The 25,223-nt window shown below is 36.3% G+C and overlaps 2 protein-coding genes across 2 annotated transcripts; both read left to right on the forward strand.

Annotated features, from left to right (window-relative positions):
• Positions 1-3,021: 3,021 nt before the first annotated feature.
• On the forward strand, positions 3,022-11,400 carry LOC146133327 (uncharacterized). The gene is made up of 19 exons (XM_083397714.1): positions 3,022-3,206; positions 4,953-5,077; positions 5,488-5,605; positions 5,802-5,901; positions 6,075-6,201; positions 6,437-6,534; positions 6,719-6,911; positions 7,345-7,439; positions 7,788-7,944; positions 8,172-8,297; positions 8,521-8,602; positions 8,742-8,833; positions 9,147-9,223; positions 9,515-9,626; positions 9,870-9,970; positions 10,305-10,482; positions 10,665-10,837; positions 10,989-11,141; positions 11,359-11,400. The coding sequence occupies exons 1-19, from the start codon at positions 3,022-3,024 to the stop codon at positions 11,398-11,400; spliced, it is 2,334 nt and encodes a 777-aa protein (XP_083253840.1).
• Positions 11,401-13,329: 1,929 nt separating this feature from the next.
• On the forward strand, positions 13,330-20,675 carry LOC146133328 (coiled-coil domain-containing protein 63-like). The gene is made up of 8 exons (XM_083396736.1): positions 13,330-13,517; positions 14,425-14,607; positions 15,638-15,959; positions 16,947-17,083; positions 17,536-17,691; positions 18,235-18,411; positions 18,985-19,187; positions 19,796-20,675. The coding sequence occupies exons 2-8, from the start codon at positions 14,428-14,430 to the stop codon at positions 20,352-20,354; spliced, it is 1,734 nt and encodes a 577-aa protein (XP_083252862.1). The 5' UTR covers positions 13,330-13,517; positions 14,425-14,427; the 3' UTR covers positions 20,355-20,675.
• The last annotated feature ends 4,548 nt before the right edge of the window (positions 20,676-25,223 follow it).

Here is a 25,223-nt window from a genome sequence, read left to right on the forward strand (position 1 = left end):
CAACAACATTTGAACCAAAACTGCGGGCCGAATTAATTTTAGATTTGTAACTCGTATTAATAAGCATTAAAAAAACCAACGTCGTTCCATGAAGCATTTGAAAAATAAGTGGCATTTTTCAAATATTTCCCATACGGCGTAAATTCGTAAATGATAGAACTTGACTCTTTAGAATATTAGTTGACACTGCCTTATGCTGGAGAAGGCCTAACTGCTGTTTCGACAGGTCGGGTTACTTCAAAGTATTCGGTTCAGTTCCGGTTTGACTCCTCGAAATTTTACAAAAAAAAAACTGTTCGGCTTCCTGGTTAAAACAAACCTAGACTGCGGAGTAGGTTAAAAAACACCCGATTCCCGAATCCAACCACAGTCAAATTAATCGACTTCTGTTGAATTTTTTGACTAATTCCAAAGCATTATTCAGTCGTCAGCAGCAGTGCATATGTAGCCTAGAACAAGCCTATTTATTATGTGCATAAAAATTAAGTAAAGCGGCAAATAAAAAGTACCGGTATATAGCGAGAAGCGAAAAAACCTACCAAAATTTGTAACTGAGCATATAATTTTATCTGGCACGCAACTTTTCTTTAAAATAACATTTTCTTTCGAGTAAGGTAGAGTTTTGGGGACGTGAAATTTACAGCAGACGAAAAGTTAAAGAATTAGATGAGTTCCCAAACTTTTCGAAATAATAACATTCTTATCGGCAACATTATAAAGCATAGGTAGCCTATACCCAGGGTTGCCATAGACATGGACCCAAAAATATTAGAATTTAAAAAACGTTTTTGGACATGCAGTGTATTTATACGAGCCGTGTCATATCACATTCTATCATTTTTGCCAGAAACAAACTGCTCCAGAAATTTATCAAGGTTTATGGTTTGTTTTTCGGTCTATACTCCTGTTAATGTTGCTTGAAGAACGCTATTTAAAAAATTCGACATATAACGCGATCGACCAGGTGAAATGTGGCGATCAAACGGTACTCCTGCTTTACTGATTATTGAAGTGTCGACTGCACTGCACCCATTTCCCCATTGCCAACCACTTGGCAAAAAATTGCTGCCTTCGCCGCACTTTATTCTGCTGAATGCTAAACAGCAGTAACCTTGTACTGCTGTTTACTGCAAAAATGTCGTCAGCTGTTGCATCTTGGTACAGCAGCCAAAACTGCTGTACCACTGCCCTACCTATCCCACCACTTGATGTAAAATCCTGAGACTTGTATGCCACGGGGACGGGAGTACCTTTTCATTTAGGATGTCATAAAAACTCGGTGCAAAAGCATAATTTTAGAACAGGGATGCCCAACCCGCAGGCCGCATTGCGGCCCACCAATTAATATCACGTTAAGTAGCCTTTATTTAAAACAATTGTTTCGACTATCATCAAAAAGTGTAGAACGCGCAGTATTTCATGTAGACCTAATTTAGTATGTTTTCTGAGACTATAATCGAGTCTAATGTCGCATTTCAATATCCATCGATCACTTGCGCACCCATCATTGTTAAGCAAGATGTGTGCTTTTTCTTAACGTGTGTTTTTGCAGACCGTTTTAAGAAAATATATAAGCCCAAAAGTGTCGTACCATGGCATGATACGACATGTAAACTCAATTTTCGCTCTTCGAGCGATTAGGCCGAGATTTACTTGCATACTTGCGCACGAGTTCACCTGCAAGAGCGGGACGTAACTTATGACGTCACTCCTTTAATTTAATAAGTTCTGTGGCGCATCGAATTTGGCAAATGCGGCCCACTCTGCTAAAAGTCTTTGTTTCAGTGAATGGTCTGCCGATATGACACTGGAAAATGCCCAAATATTCATTATTTTGAGTTCGTTTACTTATGTTTTAACACAACTATATTTTTATGTGACTTTTCGGAAAAAAGCACGAGGTTTAATTAGTTTTCTTATCAATGTTTCCCCATGAAAAATATAAGGAAAACACCAAGTATTTAGGATGTAAAACTGCCAAACAAATTTGCTTAGTTTTAATGTTTTATGCTGATACGTTTGCTGTACATGCGTATAATCACCAAAAGAGGGGGAAACTGTATTTGCATTGTACTTTGTCCTCTTTTTGGGCGATAAAAATGTCGTAATGTGAAGCACGCAATTTCTAACGGAGAATCGAGCACGCATCGTGCGATGTCTATTTTCAGCGATGATATTAGAGCGCCCATAACAGCATTGCTACGGAAATAGGAAGCCTATGCCTCAGATCAAAACAGAATATAGTGAGAGGCGACGTGTCCTGACTCAGGGCCACTTGAATAAATTTTTGGTGGGACATACTTTTCTATTCTAAAGCCTCGTCGCCTTTTAGTTTATAAGACCATTAACGTATGGTGTCACCTAGGACATTTACTTGGTTAAGTGCAAAACCTATTTCCGATTATATTTGTGCAAAAAAGGCGAAGCAAAAATTTAGTTATCTTCTTGTATCATTTTTGCATAGGCCCTGGCTGGACAAGTTTTGTTTACTTGTTGTTCGGGCTGACGACAATACGCAGGAAAAAACACATACTAAGTAACTCCAGGCCAAGCAAACGCGGGCATTGGCCAGCGTATAGTCTGTAGTCTTTTGTTTACCCATTTACTTGGCTGTTGCAGTTTATAACAGGAAGACGTGCAACTTATTGTCTACGCGATGTGCCTAAAGTGTGATTAATGAAATGCGTCTATTACACAACCGTACACCACGACTGGCAACAAGGATGCTGGCAAACAAGGACGTTTACCATGCGTTTGTAAGGTAGAAGGTCTTCATATATTTCGTTTAGGCAGGAACAAGACAGTACTTAAGCACTATATTAAGCATCAGTTAGGTATTGTATTGAGGCTTGCATTTGCGAAGGTGCAAAAGCGCTGCTTTACTTTTAACCTTATGCAAATCCTTTGCGAAAGTGTTCGCTCTACAAAGCCACCATATGAGATGTAAAGGCAGAAGAAAAACAAAAGGTGAAATTAAAGAAAATTGTTTTTTCAAGAGGGTTTTGTACAGCATTAAAAAAAATGCAAACTGCGATTCGCGGTGAGCTGCAGCGGAACGGCAACAACGTGTGCGCCGAGTGCTTCACAACTGGACCAACACACGCGTCGCTTAAGTTCGGAATCTACCTGTGCCAGAAGTGCGCTGCCTATCACAAGCGGCTGACGGGCAGCGACGAAAGCAAGGTGGTGTCCATCCTGGCGCACAAGTAAGTAGATCGGCGCCTAAACATATTGCAATAAGTAGAAAAAACGATAAAATTCAAAGCTAAGCCCATGTAAGGGCCAAGATTTCGTGTTTCATGCACTATATTGACGTCGATATATATTTTCACTGCTGTCGCTTTGTTATAAGCATTAACAGGAAGTTTCGGTTAGTGTTTTGGGATCTACATATTATCACAACTGGGCCACCGTTAGGTTTACTTCGTCGTTCAGTATCGCGCAGCTAATGCAGCAATGAAAAAGAAATAACAGACTGAAACTCTGGCACATATATGGAATTTGTACGGTGAGAGACAAACGGTATACAAACAGCAGCATACCCGTGACAATAAGGAAATCCATTTGAACCTTTTCCCATTGGAAGGTTAAACTAAGCACTTAACTGAGCGCATTCCGAACAAGATTCATAAGTAGGCTGACGCTGGCCAGCGTTGATAGTGAGTGAATGACATTACAGAGTAAACCAGTTCAATCCTAAGTTTGCATCATGTACGCTATTGTAGCGACCCAGGGTTGCCGTAATGCCGTAAGAACAATAGGTTAGATCTGAAACTTCTGCCATTATACTTACACGTGTGCAATACTGATGCTGCACTCTTGCGGCCCACATGTTATTATAGTCGATAGGAAACTATATGACAGTGTGTCTAAACTTTGGCTGCTCCCATATCGCTACATAACCAGTTGCAAGTATTGTTAGAATTTAATCTTTGGCAAAAAATACTTTTGTTTTTCCAAAAAAGGTGCAGCTGGTTATTTTTATGATACGTAACTGATATACTTACGACGTAGTGTTAGAACAAATAAAAGTGACTAAATATATCAGAAATAAAAAAGTTACATTTTCCATAATGCCATTGTCACATGACAGCCACATTTAAGCGATGACACTGCGTTAGTTGATGAGTCAGCCCCACATGAACGGGTTTCTTGCCACTCACCACTGTCGGTTTGATTTAGAAGCTAAAATAATGAAAAGGTTCATATCATAAGGGCAAAGCTGACAAAACAGCTTGTATTTTCGTTAAGGATTCAAGTTAAGAAGTAATCTTGGATCGCCAAATAAACGAACCTTTACCAACCCAAATGTGCCGTACGTGTTAAAAAAATATGTAATTTCAGTAAAAAAGGTCACCAAATTATTAGTTGATTGTAACGTACAGTATAGCAAATCACACTTACAAGAAAAAACAACAAAAATCTAAAAATTATTTTCCTAATTGACGTAAGACGAACAAGCTGCAACACATTACGGTGCGAAGACCAAAAAATGAACAGAAGAGGTTCAAAAACGCTTGGCAGCGACCTGAACCCCCAGTCAAGAATTGGGTAAAATAACATGCGTTTCGCTTAGTACTTTGTTAGACACATAACAATTTTAACAAAATTCGCCATAACTAAATGTCGTAAAACACTTAGCCTTTAGATGCCGGTGCCTGGTCGAACATTGTGCAATTGAAATCGAATCGACATATACTCAAGTGAGTGGCACCATTAATTCGCACAAAAAAACTTTGTCCTACAACAAATAAATTACACAGACGATAATCAAGTAGTAGATATATTTGGCAAATGTGCACTTTGAAAACAGTCTGAATCCGGCAGCAATAGGTCATAAATTAGAAGTCTTTTGGGCAATCGGGATAAATTTAGTGATATATCTAGCAGTATCGAAAAACGTTTTCTTCTGTTTGTCCAACGATATAATCCAATTAATCCATATCTTGCAGATGGCAGGCCGACGAGGTGCAGTTTATGAGGAACCGAGGGAACATCGCTGTCAATTTGGAATACGAGCCGCACTTGCCTCACTACTATCACAGGCCTGGGCCCGACAGCCCACAAATGTTGAGAGGTGCGTTTTTGTTGCGCGTTATCGTTGTAGTCGGCCATGGGGGGTAGCCTACTGTCAAAAAGGCAAACATTCCTCCCAGCAGATCGATTGGGCGTTAATTATATTATGTTGATCTCGCATTTTTTGTTATCTGAGGTGATTTTTCAGGGAATATTTTGAATTTTATATACACCGGGAGTTTACATAAAGGTCCAAATTAGTGCATTGCCACGACCTCAAGGGCTAAAAGTCAGACTTTTCTGCTCTTGGATGCCCGAATAGTCGTAGACCTTTTTGCTTAGAAATGCACTAACTTCTAACGGACCGGGTTGTAAACCTGTCCAATGATAAAGAATAATAAATTAAGCAGCGAAGTTCCTATACTCGTGGCAGGTAAAATCACCACACAGTTTACTATTTATTTGGCGCAGAGCAATGGGTGCAGGCCAAATACGAACGAGAAGAGTTCAAGTACGTGTCCCAGCAGTCGCAATACAGCCAAGGCTCAAAAACCGGGGCTTTGTTTAAACGTGCGAAAGACGCTAACAGGTTGGGCGACAAATTGTTTAACTAAAAATGGATCAAATTTTTGCTATGATTGGCATTTGTGAAAACTTTGTTATGGAAAAATTCAAAATTCATTTGTAATAACATATTTAAAATCGAACGTATAACTGAATATTGTAAAAGAAGTATTTTACTACGTTGTTTATCACTATATTTAAATAAAGGTATTTAAATCCAGATTTCAAAGACGGAAATTTATATTAAAGGAGCCAGAAGGACTGCTGCAATATTTTATAAAATACAGTGACAAGAATCCCAAGGATGTAATTAAAGTTCAGGTAATATGTTAAATACACAAAGTGACACACCATTATCAAGTAATGCTAATTTCCAACGACTGTTTTGGTAATGCTCTGTAGTTATTTGTTTTGTGTATATTAAGTCAATCATACCATTCATAAAATGAATGTTTAAGCACATAAAGAAGTAGGAAATGTTGCATTTGATTTAGAACCTTGTCAATATTTACATTGTGCCAGAAAAAGTTGGTAATGTAAATGGAATGCAAATCACTTACGAGAAAGAAGGGACAAGAAGAAATCTCTTTGTTTTTGGCGAAGATGGAAAAACAACTACTGGTTTGATTCTTAATTTAACGAATTGTGTTGTTTTTTGGATATTTTTAAATTTTACTCTATTTGGTATTTTATTTTGAACAATAATGAAAAAGTTTTGATACATTATAACAAAAAATTAAGAACAGTATTGAAGATTGTTAACAAAATATAAAAGTTACCAAAAATAACTATATTTTGCAAAATATTTTTTAATTAAATTAATATAGAAATGTAAAAAACTATCCTTTTTGTATAGATTGGTATCATGCATTACGAATGTCAATGTCCAATCACAAATATAAGAAATTTCCAGAAAGTGAAATTAAGCGCTTCCTAAACACAACAATAGCTAGGGTAAGTGCATATATGCAGTTTTTCTAACAAAAATTGCATAAAATTGTTTTAATGAAAATACAGAGAATTTAGAAACCAACTTATTACAACGATTCCGGTATCCAAAAAAATAAAAAAATAAACGAAAAAAGTTTATATTAAAAATATATGTTATTTTTAAACATAGCATTATAAAAAAATTTAGGAAGGTTGGATGAGCAAAACAGGTCCCACAAAACAGGAAAAGTTCCGCAAGCGGTGGTTTTGTTTAATTGGAACAATGCTGTGGTATTACGAACAACCACTGGATCCCCACCCACTTGGTTATATTCCCTTGGGGTCAAAAACATTTGGATATGGTGTCATGAAGGGCTACCCACAAGGAGTGAAAACTGATGGTGAATAAAATGGCATTAACTAAATAGACATTCAAAAAATAATACAAAACTATTATTTTGCGTTTTAAAATATATAATTTTTTTTTACTTTTTTTTGGTAATTTTTTTTACTTTAAAAATATTAATGCATTTTTATATATTAACTAATTAGTTCACTCACATTAAAGATGCTAGAATGATATGCTGCTTCAAAATTATTTTCTGATATTGCAGTGTCACAAAAACATTTGTGTTAACTGGTATTATCTACTGCCATATAATTGGAAGAAATATAAAGTGGATTTTACAAATCAAGTCAGCTTTTTGCTGTATTATTTAGGTTAGCATAGCTAGCATTCGATAAGTAAATGTACTACAACAAGTTTGGCTTCTTCTCAAATTATAACTTGATTCTATCCATATTTGTCATAATTTACCTTATCACTTTCTCTAGCATTTGGCATGACAGTTCACACTCCAGATCGCGTATTTGTGTTAAGTTGTGAGACACTAGATGCAAGAGACAAATGGGTGGAATGTATTACCAAGGTAAATATTTGATAAGAGACTGAACCTTTATAACTTAAATGTACTATCCTGGTTGTGTAAGAATATTGAACCCTGTTTTAAGGATTTAATATTAAACTCAATCTTAGTTTCACGATTTAAATTAGTGCCCGTAAATTGAAAATTATTTTAAATATAAAGTATTGGAAACTATTTTTTTTAATTCTTTTGATCGACAGCTTAAAAGGTATTTTGTACATCATATATCTGTTTTTTGTAAAAACCACAAATGCCAACTATTTTTTCACCAAGTGTGTACTTAATTTACGACATAAACGATTAGCATTCATAGAAGCATTTAATCATTTCATTATTCCATCTTACCTTGAGGTCCTTGAAACTTGCACAAATGTTTGGTCTATCCCATCAGTTGGCCGCCTTGGAAGCAGTTCAGCAAAAACAATTGATGTAGATAATGTGTCTGATGATGAAACTTCATCTGCATCAAGCAATATGTTTGCAAAAATGTCAAAGAAGATGGTAGAAGGTGAACATTTGTATTGAAGAACCTTGTTTGGTTTGCATATATCTGAGAAATTATCAGTTAAATAAAATGTATGTTTTTCTAACAAAACTATATATTTTCTTGTTATTTGTAGAACAAAATTTTCATCAGTAATTCAGTACAACATTTTATTACACAGAAATTTTTCAATGCACTTACCCTTTCAAAACACTTATAGTTTAGCCTTTAAAAAGATTCTCACTTTTTAGACTTAGACCTGAACTCAAATCCTGAAAGCACAAAAAGCACTTCCAGCACTGGTTCACCTGTAAAACAAAAGAGAAAAAAAGACAAAGTCAAAGTTGACACCACAGAAAATGATCAAGCACCTAAAGGTGGGTAAATTATAAACATGTCTGAAACATTAATGTAGTGTTTTGATTATATACACTAAAAATAAGAGTTAATTGAGTTCATAGTAATGCCAGCAATTTAGCATAAAACTTCATTATTTATGTTGTTAGTAAATTCTATATTTTGCCTGTATGAGCATTATTTAAAGCTTCAGAAAGAACAAGAACAAAAATGTTTATATTTATTTGGTCATTTTTTATTTAGCTGCAATAAGAACATCAAGAATTCCAGATGAAGCAAGACAGAGTTTTCTTGAAGTACAAAACTCAAACACCCACGGCGCAAGGTATGAAAATTATTTTTTGGGAAAAAACATAAATACAGCAATTAAGTACATAAAATATCACAATGTAACTTTAAATTATTAAACTGTTAAATTAACAAAATGATGAGTATAATATAAAAAAGAGTATTTTTCAAAATAGTTCTGGTAGCTCATCAAGTCCAGCAGAGCAATCAGATTTGGTTTCACCACTTCCAGCACCAAGGCGGAGACAAAGCACTTCAAGCTCATCAAGTAATAAATAGTCAATTTTGTCTTGTCAAAAATTATGAATTTTGACTTCTAGCTAGCCTTACAAGACTAACCTGCTTTCTCATTGCTGCTATTTCGTATTTGCAGATGGTTACTGTTTTTAACAAAACAATATTATAGAATTAAAATAGACTTTACAATAAAACAAACAATTGTTCGAGGAGTATGCAACCTGACAAATAATTCAAATAGTTTTGAGCAAGTTTTTAACACTAGTATACATCTATTATTTACTTGTAAGCAGGTGAGAAAAATATACATAAAAATGTATTTTCTAATAACATAACTGCAACAGGTATTTTATTGGACTCCAATGCAATCACAACTTACTTCTTGAGAAAAAAGACAAGCAAAAGAGTTCCTGGAACGGAGGTTAATCTTTTTTTTAAATCTTATATTACATATAATTGAAAACAAAGTAAACCCTTGCTGAAATCGCAGCGCATTTGGTCAAATCAACCAGTTGACCAGATTGTATTTCATTCATTTAAAGTCTTACGTCTTACTCAGACTGTCAACAGTCTGAATACTTTTACAATATATATAAAGTATTGATTATTGAAAAAAGTAACTCCCAAGTAATTACTGAAGTATCATCAGCAAGAAATTTAGCAAATTTTAAAGTTTTTGATTACTGTAAAAATATTGCATTTTATTTTATAGAGAAAAACAGTGAAACCAAAAACACCAGTGCAGGAAGAATCATTTTTCAATCAACTAACTGCTGTGGAGAAGAATATCAAACCTAAACACTATGAAATAACTTTAATTAATTGTAAGTAATTTAAAAAACATTTTGCTGTTCCTATTAAAAAAAAATGCATAGCAAATATATTTGTTTATTTTATATTGGCATTGTAAAGTAGGTTAAAATGAGACTAAATTTATTATAAAGTTAATACTAAGATTACTTGCTTTTAGGTAAAATGCCACAAAAAATGGATATAGGCTACTAAAGTAACTTTTCCTTATTCGCATATCATTAAATTGTAATTTTAATTTCTGTTTTTGCTACAAGTGATGGAGGAAAGCTTATGGTTTATGCTTTTTCAAACGGAGGACAACACTGATGTATCAGAAAGTTATGTGACACCGTGGATAGGAACACAAATTGCAGAGGTAAACAATTGTAATAATAAAAAAATAAAAACATCACATAAATCACAAGGGATTTTTAAAGGGGAAATAACTATGTGTAAACTTCAAAACATTAAGACCCTAACACAACATGTTTAAAATGGATCTAAATAGTTTGGGACGTAACAGATTGAATTAAAGAGATGTATTCCTTTGAATTAAAGTTTAGCAAAAATTAAGATCATAATGTAATTATTTATTACAAGTTTAAATTATCAAATTCTAAAACATCCCACTGCCATACTAAAATAATTAAAATTTTAAATACCTTGTGTCATAAAATAAATCTTGGATTTTGTTTTCTATTAACATATAGTGTCCAGCATCAGTTGGCCCAATAAAGATACCTCATGAGTTCGAAATCGCTGTCATTGATAAGACACCTGGCGATTTTGGTCTGGATCGAACCACAGGACCTTTTTGTGTGGAACCTGGAGATATTTGGGAAGTTGAAGTTGTATTGGATGACGGATCTGCACCAGAAATGTACTACCGTAAGTAAACTTTAAAAAATAATTCACAAAAATAACTTGTGCTTACAATGGCAAATGTTTAACATACTACAAACAAATATACCTTAATGTAAATCATTTATAAATATATTTTAGGTATTACATAGACTCCATATTAAAACAAAAAATTACATGATAGAAATAAAAAAATTTGGCCTTTGTAGATGAAGGTATGGCCACAGATGATGAAACCATAATGGTGTATGCAAATGAACAAAACATAAAGAACTTTGATGTGGCAATATTTAAAAGTGGGAGAAAGTTGGTAACAAGAAAAGGAATAAAGCCAGGAGAAAGTGCAAACATGAAAATTAATGAAGCAGTCTATTTGTTATCTGTAAGCACCAATTGCAAATTGTTCAGACTAAAATTTTGTATTGTACAATGTAAGTCACAAAACAATGGGTTTAAGACAAGCCATCCTATGACTATTGCTTTATTTGTAACAAGTGTAAATCGGAAAAAATAATGTATGTTTGTCATGCGAGGTGGATCAAAACACCTACACAACTTTACATGGAGAAGACATAAGGACAACTGATTTATTACCAAAGGCAACATGTATTCAATTCAATGCCCAACGACCAAAAGCAAAAATCAGTGCCAAAAGGGAAGGCAGCAAAGTTTTATTCCTCAAACAGGTAAAACATGTCGATCCTAAAGCTGAATTTTAAAAACAAAAAACAGTTTTAGGTTGTTTTTATTTTGCCACTGTTTAACCTATGTTATCGGTGTGAAAGAAAATTCCTTAACTGATTTGTAAAACATAATTGCCATGTAAAATTGACTAATTAGCTGATGCAATGTTTTTAGTTATCAAATTATCCTAAAAACTAATGTGATGTTAATTTACTAAAGAATCTAGGTTGCATAAAAGAACTTCCACATGTGGTGGTCTAACTGTAGGTGTCCTATAATAAACTCTGCTGTAAAAAAGCACAGATTACAATGAAACAAATGAAAAATTACCAATTTCCACAGTGATTGTAATGCAAAGATTGGACATCCAAGAAACACAAGGAGAATCCAGTATTCATAGTCTATTTTAAGCATTTTGTTTTATGTTTTGTATAAATATATATTTCGTATATTTTAATAAAACATGTTGCAAGTGTGTTTTTTCGTTTTGATAACTATAAGGAAATTTAGTCAATATTAGCATAATAAGTATTAAAAATGGGTTGAAACTATTTTTAGGATTAAATTGACACATTAAAACAGTGGTCGGCAAACTGTGGGCCGCAGAGCCATTTTTAGTGGGCCACAAGTTACTTTTAAATAGTTTAGTGTTATTATGTATTTGTGGGCCGTGTGATAGCCGTACAATCATTGCACTTTATTTTAACGGTTGGTGTGACAAAGAATTCTTAAATTGGCTCAGCTTGCAAAGACCCACATGCCAAATGTGGTCCTGGGAGCCTGTCGAACTATTCTTTTGCCAACTTTAATTTTATTAAAAAAAATTTTTGCACTTTGCGCGTATATGTTTCGTTTTGTAGTATGTTTTACAACTACTTTATGCTATAGCAGTGTTTTGGGCATTGAGACGCCGTGTAATATTACACCTTAATATAAAATATCCCGAATCCGCCACTGTTTTCCTAGTGGTTTTACATAGTGGGCCTTCAATAGTTCTGGAAAGATTACTTTGGGCCGCTACAAAAAAAGTTTGCCGACCACTGCATTAGAACTTCAATTGGTATAAACTTCAATTGGTATAGTATGTTATTTGCCTAATTAAGTTAAGATAAAAACATGTGATAATAATTTTTCAATTAGGCAATATAGCACTATCCTTTGTTGTAATGACTTAAGTCATTGTCTTGACTTAAGTGCACTAAGTCATGGTTTTTAAATGACTTGACTTGACTTAAATCGTTTGACCAAAATGACCCGACTTAAGTCTTTTGGACAAATGACTTGGGATTAAATTAAGTGTTTTTTATTAAAATTTATCTTAAGTTTTGCACATCAAAACAGTTTTAGTGCTGTATTGCTGTATTGCTATATTGCGTTTGTGTTATTCTTTTAGTTAAATTATTGATTATAATCGGACGAGTTTACCAATTTTAATAGTATCAGTTTACTTTTATGTCAATGACATGACGTGATTTTTTATGTCAATGACATGACGTGACTTGCTTTCATAATGACTTGACTGGAACCTGACTTGGCAACCGATGACTTGGACTGGGACTTGACTTGCTATTTTTGCAAAACACTTAACTTGCACTCAAGTTATTTTTAAAATGACTTGAATGGGACTTAAGTCTTTTTAAAATGACTTGTTTACAACACTGGCACTATCCGAAGAGATTACTCATTAGACTTTAATCTGTATATTCTTCATGACTACCAGTGTAAGATTTTTATCAGCATAACCCTTCTTTCAGGTCCAACTGCATTTAATCCTCCTAAAAATGGCATTTAAACCCGCAAAATAATTTAATTAGATACATCAGGATGAATTAAACTTAAAGAGCACTTATAAATTAACTTTTCTACATCAGGCATTTTTGGCGGGAAATATTTTACAAAAAAACATAAGAGTAGAAGGCATAAATTCGCCAATGGTAAAATGAAAGCATGGTTTATTGAAAAAATGCACACCGGTTAAACTTTTTACTGCATCAATGAATAATTTCGTTTTTACGCAAAATAATTTTAAATTTAATTTAATGATGCTAAATAAAAAAAGCAAAACAAATACAAAAGAATATAACAAATTTATATTAAGAAAACTTCCCGCTAGTGGCGCTACAGAAACGTGTTGCTATGGAAACTAGCAACGTTTGTAGATGTGATAGAAATGCAGCAGGTACACGTTAGTTCCGATTTCCGAAGCTGAACTAATCTGTCTTGTTCAATTATTTGGTTCAGCTGTTAACACAGTATTTACGTTTTGTAAGCCTATTAACTTATTAAAGGTTATAATTAAATATTGTTGTTTTCTCTGCTAAACATAGACAACAACTGTACCACTCATTGCGACTGAGAAAGCTTCAATAGAATCCAAGGTACGATTAGGCAACATTTTTTGTTATTGAATATGCAGCAAATATGTATTTTAATGAGGAAAAACTTACAACCAAACCAAAAAGTACTGCCCACTCATTGTCAACCGCTGAACCTAAAGTATAATATTTATGCTCGCCACTAATGTATTTTTTCTTTATATTCTCTTTCTCAAACATCACTAAAACTGCCTTTGAAGTATGGTTTGATTGTGACCTATTGATAATATTGATTTTAAAATTACCTAAATAATGCCAAAATATCAAGTTAAAAGAAAAAGTTGCGTTGCTATATGGCGTGATAACAGTGCTAAAAACAAGTGATTTTGAAGTGGCCAAGTCATTTATAAAATAACTAAAGTCTAAGTCAAGGCTATGTAAAAAAATAACAATTCATATCCCAGTCCAAGTCACATGTTTTTCCAAGTGAAGTGATGAAAACAGGTCATTTTGAAATAACTTAAGTGCCCAGCAAGTCATTTATGCAGTAACTCAAATCCAAGTCAAATGTTTTTTGAAAACTATATGCCATACCCCAGTCCAAGTAAGTCTAAGTCAAGTCATTATTATAAGAGTAAGATCATTCCAAGTTAATTCATTGATATAAAAATGAAACATTAAACTATTAAATTTGGTAAAATTGTCTGAATATTCAAAAACAACCATAACACAACATTTTGCCAGCCAACTATTTCTCGTGCAAAAATTAAAATCAATTTCTCAATTTAAATAAAGCAGTTTAAATTAAAACACTAAATTAGGTCGAATTAAGTCAAGTCATTTCACTGAAATAACTTTTCGTCAAGTTTTGAGAACAGTGACTTAAATGCACTTAAGGCGAGTTATTAACCTAAGTCATTACAAGTTATAAAACACTGTCTAAAAACACACAGCACCATTTTTTATTTAGACAATGAATCGGGCAGCCAGTCGACGGTCGGACACCTCCGACCAGGAGATGGACGGATTGGCCGAGGTGGAACTTGCCAAGTTGCAGCGGCAATATCGTATCATGGAAGGTGATAGAAAGGCCTATTGTGAAGAATCACAGAACATTATCAGGAGGCAAAGAGCACAAATCACGGCTCTTCAGGTTTGTTTATATGGAAAAAAGCATATCTCCACCATTTAACTAAATTACTTGCGTCAAATACGTGTACTCGCACCTGCAAATTATGAAAGATGACTCTTTTTTGCCCCATGTTACAAGGGCAAATCCGTCAAGTTACACTAGAATTCAAGTAATCTTAAGAAACGTGCTTTTTTGACGAACTTATTTACAATTATGCTACTCAAATTAAGTTAGGTGTATGGAGCGCGAAAAAAATTTCGTCTGTTTAATTTCACTGCAAAACGTACCGTAAAAGTATACTTAACGCATATGGTGCAAAAACATTTTAGCACTTTGCTCGATATAAAAGGAAACATAGACCCCACATGGCTAAACTAAAATCACGTAAAAGGTTCACACGAAATGGCGCTTTCGTTCTGAAAACACTGGCATACCATAATGTAAAACCTTCTCTAAAACCAAATAATATTTGCGCAACGCGGGCCAATGAAAAGAGTGTATTGGACCCCTAGGATAAAACATGATTTTAACGGCAAGTGTTAAAATATAATTCAAAGCAAAATTTTATATTCGGCCTTTATTTTTAGTTATTTTAGTTATCCAGTCTGCAATCCCAGTCCTAACAGTTATCTACTGATCCGACACTCGGGTGTCATCGGCGTCAATCCAATAACTAATGAATTCGTACATAACAGCTAATGTTTTCGGTCCAATGTAGACTTTTTGGCTTTATCGGGTAAATTTTTCAGAAAAGTTTAGATTAAGATACGTACTTTTAGCACAAGAGCAAATTTTGGCCGGATAACCTGAAAATGAATACCATTTTGCACAATTTACCAATTTTGCTTGTTAAGCCATTTAATTAACTTAATTGGTATGGATTTCTTAGGAATATTGTTTGCCCAAAGTCACAGGAAATTACTTGCTGGGGACTTAAGGTCGGTATCGGAATATAATAGTTATTTTCAGACATAGGCTATCTAGTTGCAACGCTAGCGCTGTGTACAAAATGTACAAAATTGACAGAGCTGTCGATTCCGTTCGCATATAGGTCGAGCGCGAAGAGATCCAGACGAACCTGCAACTGGCCCAGTCGGCGCAGAACCAGAAGAAGGACACGAGCAACATCGACGAGCTGCAAGGCCTCCTGGCCGAGCAGGACATGTTTGAAGAGATGATCAGCGATGAGATCGCCGCCATCAAGCAGCTCGACGCTGAGGTGCACGACATGGAGGTGCAGATCAGCAACCAGCACAAGAACATGGGCGGCGTCCACTCGAGCCACCTGCGCCACGTCGGCACGCAGAAGAAGATTCGTGTGCTCGAAAATCGCCTCGACAAGGCCACCCTGGAGTTCAACAAGATGCTGACAGGCAGGGCTGGACTACACATTAGGCAAAAGAGCCACGTGAATGGGGCATCTTATGAAGAGGGGCGCCAAATATATTTTCATAGCCAAATTTTAATGGTGCCTCAGTGTTTAATGAAATAATTCGAGTTGGTCAGACGACTCAGACCTCACTAGTGGCCCGGTGGAAATAATTTTTTGCTGACTTTTCTTTCTTAAATAATCTTGTGAGGTTTATTGTGTTTGTATTTTCAATAACATAACAAGGTATCAAAGTCTCAAGTCCTTAGGGCTGTAGTTCCCAAACTTTTTTGGCTCGCGGCACATTAAAAAAATCCTTATCTATTTCGCGGCACACTTCTAAGAGAACAACAATAGAGTAATTTTACAATCGCCCTTAACACACGACAAACTATACGAAAATGTCTCACACTTATTAATGTGTAATGAATAGTGCGTAGTTAAGTTTAAATGCGTGCATGTATGCCTTTTGGTAATACAGATACTCTCTTTTCCAAATTTCAAACAGTTTCGCGGCACACTTAACAATCTCTCGAGGCACACTAGTGTGCCGCCGCACACAGTTAAGGATCACTGGCTTCGGGCCTCTAAAAGGCATGATCCGACCCTGCTGACAGGCAAGTCGCGGTGGTCGGCAGTGCTGAAAAATAGTTTTTTATCAGTTTTTCCAAATTAGTTTCGAACAAAAATTGGAGAGTTTTGATCCTTGTCGACTTCGATCAAAATTGTCGATCAACTTTCTCAAGTTGCAAATTTGTTTTTTTTAAATCATAGAAAAATTTCATGAGTCAACATTGTCTTTGTACAGTTCGCCTGACTGGAAAATTGTTTTTACTGAGAGACTGACAAATGCTAGTGGGCTAATTAAGTAGCATTTTCGATTAAATCAAACTTATATCGTGATGGTTGTATATTTGCGAACCTCCTTATGCGCACTAAACCACTGTACCAAGCGTAGTGATTTATTCATTCGATAAATTGACTATTTCAGGCAACACGAAGTTAAGAGAGGAAATCGACCACTTGCGATCGCAACGCGCCGTGTTCGACGGACTTCACAAAAAGCTGACGAAAGATTTAAACGAACAGAAACAAATGATGGGAGAGATTATTGAACAGTCGACACAGGTAAATTACATCGATCGGGTAACTTTACGGAAAACTATCAAGAAATGTGTTGTTTGACACGATAAAATATTTAAACACTTTCGTTATATGAGATTTAGTAGTTTATTCCTAAAAAACCAAAAAACTCTCGTTAATGTAGGCTTTTTCGTTTTGAACAAGTCAAGTAATTTTACAGCATATCAATATTTCGTTTAGCAAACAACAAAAGCACAGCATATTATAGAAAGCAAAGGGTTTTACCTGCTTATTTAGGGTAAATAGCCAATTTGATCAAAAAAGTAGGCTATTTGCCTTTAAAGTGAATTGTCTGAGTTTTTTTATTCCAGACAAGCATTTTTGCACGAGAGACTTAAGTCAATTAGGGTCATTTTGAAGTAGTGTGTCGAGTGCACTGAAGATAGGGAGCGTAGGCGTAAGCCAATTAATACTTAATACCTTTCTTACCTGCAAAGGCCTACGACCAACGCGATGACGCCCAAGCAAAGATGATGGCGCTTAAGGAAAGAAATGAGAAGGATCTTGCCCAATACAACATGGAATACAAGGAACTGATGAGGATTATCGACCACGACGCCAAACTTAAGGCCTTCATGAATATGAAGTCTCAGGCAAGTGGATACGTACTTTAACTGATTGTCGTCGGCAAAAAACGCTTTTAACAAGACGAGATGATCTATATGTATAATTTTAGATTCGCTGAAAGCGCTAAAATGTTTGCAATAGTAGGGATGAAACAGACAAAAATATACAGTGTTGGGTAAAGGGACATGGCCTTTAAGCATGGTATAAATCTAGACACTTACGCCATAATTAAAAAAGTGAAAATGTTAACCTTCTGCCGACACGCAGTTAAACTATGGCCCTACCTCCAAGTGGCGGCTTTGCCTCCTTATGGGAGATCGATTGACCTGAGGACTGGGTATGAACAATTACTGATATATCAGACATTCCCGGCCTACTTTTTTGGAAAGTGCGACTACACGTTCACCAATTACTTTACATTACACTGTTCTTTTAGTTAGTACAAAAAAAATTAAAAGTAGCATTCGGAATTGTAAACCGTAGTACGACAATGTACTGTGCTCAGTTTTGGGTGACAAAAGCGAAACTATAGCACCGAGGGAAAACGAAGTTTTTTTTTGAATTTACAGGAGAGGAGTGAACTAGAAGAGGAGGAGGCGGCCAAGAGGAGAGCCGGGGAGGAGGATAAAGCCGAGCGCACGGCGGAGGAAACCATGGAAACCTACCAGAAGGCGTTCGAGAAGATCAAGGAGGTGACGGGCGAGGACGACATCCATCTGCTCGTTAGCAGGTTCATTGAAACCGAGGTGAATCTTGTTTTGCCACCTGTTTTTCTCTTTATATTTGGCTTTTTTAAAACAGAAAAAAGTTTAAATTAAAAAAAATGCGCCAAAAGAAACCAATGCTGCTTCGGAGGGCAAATAGGCTTTCTTTGGTTGTAGATGTTCAAAGTATCATTTAAATATGAGAAGGCTTTTGTGTTATGTCTTTGTAAATGTAGTTGCCTAATTCTGTCGAAATGTTTGAAATTTTGTTTACGCCAGATGTCATAGGTTGTTAACATGATTTTTGACAGGTAAAACGGTGTATTCTGGTGAAATTTGATTTGCTGGAAGATTCTAACTCTTTAATAGTTAAAGATTTATTATGATTACTGTGCCTTGTAAGAAATGACCTATTCAAGTCACGTCTATTATATCGGGAAATTGGGGTTTGTCAAAGGTATAGAATCACATTTTGCTTACTTACAGTAGTACGTCAATTTCAGCCGCTTACCTGTCTGTTCACTTTTAGAGTTTTTCTTACATATACACGATATCCACGCAGTTTACTGAGACTGGTTATTTCAATAGGGCTAACCAGATTGCTCGTGTTTCCAGGACAAGAACTTCGCCTTGTTCAACTACGTGAACGAACTGAACAACGACATTGAAGTTATCGAGGAAGAAATAAACGACATTAAGGCGCAAATCAAGCAGTTCAAAGATGAGGGCGTCCTTCATCAGAGTGAGAGGAAGATTCTGCTCCGGTCTTTGGAGGAAAAACTCTCTTCTACGACCAAAGAAGCCGATTATTACGATAAGTAGGTTTTCAGTAGGTTATTCATAAATTAATTAAATATTAAGAAAACACTGACATTTTAAAATATGTATACAGTATATATATTCTTTGAAAATAATAAATTGTTTGGCCTTATTAACTTTAAACCCTTCCATACTTATTACCTACGAACTCCAGGGCAACGAGGAACATTATTAATATCTAGAATACATTCTAGAATCTAGATTAAATCGGGCGCTTGATAAAAGTACGTATCGATGAAATATAATGGAGTATTTTTTCAGATAACGGTTCAACCTAAACTGTCTAAATGCCCTGCAGTTCGTCTTTAATTTACTTCTAAGCAGGCTTCGATGTATAATAAAACGCCCTCAACAAATGCCCGACCTAGTTGTTTATCCCGATGTATATATAAATTATAGGGCGCTACAAGTTAAAAGGTTATCATGAATCGCTGTCGGTTCGCAATCTTGTAATTCGTGTATGAGATATGTGCTCCATGGGAAAAACGTCATTCTCTAACGCAGTGGCTCCCAACCTTTTTGGTTTTTGAAAACCTATGCCACCTCTTAATTTTAAACCATATTACAATCGCATAAAATTCGTAAGAATGTTTACATTTCTTGACAGACAGCTGAAGGCGACCGAGAAGATCCTCGACCAGCTGAAGGCCGGCATCGAGTCGGTGTTCGGCAAGATCAGCTGCGACCGCTCCACCATCTCGGTAAAGCTGGGCGACAACAGCGCAGTGAACGAGAACAACATGATGCAGTACCTTGGCATTATCGAGCAAAAGACCAACGACCTGCTGCAGATCCACGCCTACGTACAGCTCAAGGAAATCGAGAACCGGCCCGATGTGGGCTCGGGCACGCCGCCCAGCGCCCCAACCGCCCTCCTAGGGGGACCCGCCGTGCCCCCTAACCTGGTACCCATCCAAATCGTGCCCCCGTCCACCGAGGACGACCACGGCGACGATGGGGGCGACTCGGGCGACGAGTCGGTCGACTTTGATCGTCCCTTGACCCAGAACGAACTCAAGCAGAGAGTTCTCAAGCACGTCACCAAGAAGGAGTCCTCCGGTCAAAGCTACCAGGCCAGCCCCGGCAAAAAGGCCGAAAAGCAGCCGCCGACCGCCGAGAAAAACGCCAAGACCGACACCCTCCAGAAGAAAAAGGCCTCAAAATAGTTGTGTTTCTGTTAAAATCCCACTAGCGCGCGTCAATTGTGAGCCATGTACTTTTTCAGCGTATTCTTTTTTCGTAGTGTGCACGCTTGTTGCCCGTCCATGATGACTTTTTCACACCTTAGTTGTTTATTTGTTTAATCATCACCAGCGTTATTTCTTCGATAAGCCATCGCTTTCTGATATTCTCTCTAAATGTGCCTAGCCTTAAGGCTTGGTGCTTCCTAAGTGTTGTTTAATCGATAAGCGTTTTCGCTTTTGTATGCAAATTCAAAAATGTGCACTTGTCCTAAACTTCTATAGCCATCCATAAATACAAATGAAATCAACATTATGTAGCGTGTATCAACCGTTCGCTGTACGAATTAAGAAAAGTCCGATACAAAAAAATTGAATAATTTTGAGAGGACATATCCGTATACTGTAAGTAGGAACATAAAATATCTCTGCGTTTTCACCTGGGTTTTAGTCAATCTTTCCTATTTGCTTTGTCGTAAAAAATAATATTGAATAATTAAAAAAATGTTTCGGCGCTAATTGGTCGAACTAAATAGTCAATTATTAATGTGTGTTAGCCGTACAAAAGTTTGGAAAATATAGAAAACTGCACATCGCCTACAATCCGCGCCAAAATATAAAAATAAGGTCGCTTTTGTCGTTCCTAATGCAGCTAGGCCACTTCTACTATGCGAAAGTAAAACCTAACTCGTGTTATTGTTACATTTAGCATGAAAGCCGACAATTTTGAGAAAAGATTTTGATAACTAAAATACTGCACAGTTAGAATGGTGTTCGTATTACGCCGGTAAAGCTTGTATGCGGTTAATTGGTTGAAGTGAGTTATTGCTCAAGGAGAAGAAGGCTTCCTATACGCAACAAACGTGACGGAAACCGCAATGACTACGATGGTTGGATCATCAACATTGCATATACATTGGCGGTATGCCACAGCTGCACCATTGTGTGTAATTATTAGTTGATTACCAGATAGAGTCGGGTATAGGTAAGCAGATAGACTTTATACTAAACAGCAAAATAAATAAACTAAACAGGAAATATTTTATGAAGTTGGCGCTAAATTTTGTGCTTTTTTATCAGATGGAAACTAATACATTGGAAGGATAAAATATCCTAGTTTTTGAACGACGAATGGTGCATTTTAAGTTCAGGGGCAGATTAACGGTGCCCTTATACTTCTTTTAGGTACCGGTATATTAGTTTTATTGGTTACAAGCATAGGGTATTTTGTTCATTAATAAGAGGTGGTCAGCTGGAAAGGTAGTGACCGATTACAAATTAACACATGTGTCGAGCGTGACACTGCATGCCGTATAAGACGGAATCGCACAGAATAACTATATGAAATTGAACTATTTCACGCGACCCCAAAGCTATAGCTGGTTGCTGAGTTCTGGTTGCTGAGGAACTCTAGGCTTAAATAGCCTATTGCCAACGGCAACCATCGGTTCCTAACCACCGATCTGGTTAATTTGTATAAAAGTGTATCGATTTTAGGGTTCGACGAACAAATTAGTAAATAGGCTACATAAATTGTAAGAATTGCTGTTAATGTTATTCCGGAAACGTTCTCTCCTGGAAGTCCATCAATAGTAATCACTACGTGTTATTGTTTTGTCAATGTTAATATCTTACTTTTTTCTTTGCGTATGAGCAATTGCTTTATAGTTTGAAAAGATAAATCTAGGGTAGCCTACTGGCATCGTGTGAACCAATGGGTTATGCGATTGCCAAATTATTACGCCTATACACGGGAACACACAACAAGGCCTACAGGCCAATATATGTTCAGAAAAAGAAAAATAAAAACATGCCGGAACAAGTAAAATTGAAGGCAGAGGGTTTGAGACGATGGGGGTCGCCGGTATGGCATCGGCCGTTTTGGTATCGACGTTTGTGCACCTAACTGTTGGCCCTTGTTTGGTGTTAGGGGCGGGTAATAAACGAGGATAGAATTTCGGTTATGGTTGAAATATTATAAAATTTAGAGATGAAGCTAGTGGCAGGATTAAGGGGTAGGTAAAAGGTTGTTGATTGTGGCCTTCTAGGTTTTATTCCGGCAAGTTTGGGTTCTATTTTAATTTGGACGTTTTTCGGCTGTTAGCATTTAATCCGATTTTGGTCTTATACCGAACGTGTTCACAATTCGGTAATGTTCTCAATTCGGTCTTTTTACTGGAGTCCCTTTACACATCAATATACGAGGCGTATGTCCGAAGTGGTAATAGCGTTTGCTTATAATCCTTAGAATTAAAGAGGGTAAAAAAAAGAACAATCTCCGGTATTACATAGAAAGCAAATCATTTTCATATGTCATACTGATTCTTGATAATAAATTGCAAAGCCAAAAAGATCGAGTAGATCGACATCATCTTGATTATGAAGACGTTTCGATACGAGCTTGTATCATCTTCAGTTAATGTCATAATGATTCGTATGGTCAATGACAGTTGGTCGATAAACAAATCCAAATAATAATTTTGCAGCCGAGAATATTAGTAAATATAAAGTACTCAAATTGTGATAGACATGTGTGCAAATGTTACTTGGTCCATAAGTCCTTCTGACCACCGAAAACGAGACACGCACAGGGCAATCGAACATCCCTTTGCGTTTTCGTTTTTTATCAGCCATATAGTATGTTGGCTTGTTGGATAATTGTTGGGATAAAAATATTGTGCATTTGCAAGCAAAAGTATTCTCTAAACTTCTAAAGTGATTGCATTGTTTCAGAAAAAAATATCTTGGCACTGTAAAGTGATACTGTGTTATACAGCCTAACACTTCCAAACTAGCAGTTTACAAGAAAACTAATAACGAGTAACTAACTATAAACCTGTCAACATTGTAACTGAATTTTTAGCATTAGTCTGCTGTTCAGAATATTGAGATGGCTTTGCAAGAAATATTAGGTTGGAGTGATGTATTTTCGACTATAAATTTCTACCCTTGGTGGGAATCAGTTCGCTCTTCCTCGATAGTCGTTATATCGGTTGTCACTGCATTCTACGTATACTCTTCAAACGAAAAGCTTATTTCCTGCGTACCCTCGGTCAATGGCACTACCAAGGCAATATTCGTTTCGGCCAATCTAAATTGTCAGTTTGGCGACCCTGAAGCGGAATTCACCAACAACGCGTGTAAAGCATTTTTGCCACTCGGGTGGTTTTTGAATAACTTTTGGTGGATAAGCGTGGCTTCAGCGGGCGTGATGTTTTTGTCGAATAACTATTGGGAGTACAACACGACGTTAGTGACAGCAATCAAAGAGCTGAAAAACTTTTACGATCGATTCGATGCCATTCAGTTTCCCGAAGAGGAAGAAATGCTCGACCTGGTGAGCAAACCGGGCGAAATGCACGACCGTAGAAAAGAGGCGAGGGAAGTTTGGAAAGGATTCCTGCACCACGAGCAGAACAGCTGGGGATCTCGCTACCATTTGCGCAACGCTGTTTCCCTGGCCGTGGCAGCAGTTCACGTTGCGGCCATGCTCGTATTAATTGCTTTTTTAGTACAAATAGAATCGAAGTTTGTTTGTCACATAGAAACCACCAGCTTTGTCTGCATAGCTACTACAAAGAATATTATTTTCCCAGTGGTCGTGACTATTTTGTTGATGTCCATAGTTCAATGTTGTTTATTCGCCACACTTTTGCACAAATTGCGCTACCTGGATACCATAGATCTATTCCTGTTGATCATGAACCACTCAGGCGCAGGAAGAAAGTAAGTTGGAGTTCTACAAGGTGGTTGGGTACACTATGCACGGATCTATAATGTAGCTTGATAATAAATTGCAAAGCCAAAAAGGTCGAGTAGATCGACAGCACATGTGCTTCTCAGTCACATCAACTGAAGATGATACAAGCTCGTATCGAAACGTCTTAATTAAGATGCTGTCGATCTACTCGACCTTTTTAGCTTTGCAATTATTATCAAGCTACAAGGTGGTTATTTCTAGACTTATCTATCGCTAATTAGGCTTTAACGCAGTTATGACTTATGACAAACTAAATATCGACGCTTTGTTGATTTCAAAGCTATAGTTAGGTGGAAGGACAGACCCAAATAATTTATTTACTTTATTAAGCCATAACGCGCCACCATTATGATCATGTATTACATTACGAACAACTGGTCGCGTAATAAGACAAGGTCAAATTTCAACAACGAGATACCAAACGACAAAAACAGAATAATGATATTCTTTACTCTCTTTTTTGGTAAATAGCTTGTGTACATCTGAAAAAGTCCGAAATGAACAGTCTAAAACAGGGGTTCTTAAACTGGGGTCCATGGACCCCTTAGGGGTCCGTCACCTAGCTTTAGGGGGTCCATGAAAGCCTAATTGAAATATTTGTGTATATTTAAGAAGTAATCATTTTATCAAGCACAACAGTTTAATTAAAAATAAAACGGTATTGCACTGAATGCATTAAGACTTCATTTCACTTTCACAATTTTGGACCGAAATCAGCAGACTTATAAAGTCTATTTGTATTGTGACGTAAATTCATGACGTCATTTAAAAAAAATTATCTATTGTGGTCCACGTGAGGCCAAAAAAAAAATTTAGGGGTCCGTGGTAAAAAAAGTTTAAGAACCCTGGTCTAAAAGAAATCAGTTAAAAACAATTAGTTGTCTAGGTTTAATTATAATTTATAAGATACCAATTTTGGTTCATATATGTTACTTATACTATAGTATTATTTTTGAACTTTTCTGCTTTCTGGCACCCCTGACAACTTTCTGCGTTCTAACCATTACCACTTTTTTACGTTTTAAAATAATACAGAACACCGTTTTCTTTCTCAGCGCTTTACACAAGCGTTTCAGAGAGGTCGGGATATATGT

This window comes from Ascidiella aspersa, chromosome 9, assembly GCF_963924565.1.
Source record: "Ascidiella aspersa chromosome 9, kaAscAspe10.2, whole genome shotgun sequence".
Lineage (NCBI taxonomy): Eukaryota > Metazoa > Chordata > Ascidiacea > Phlebobranchia > Ascidiidae > Ascidiella > Ascidiella aspersa.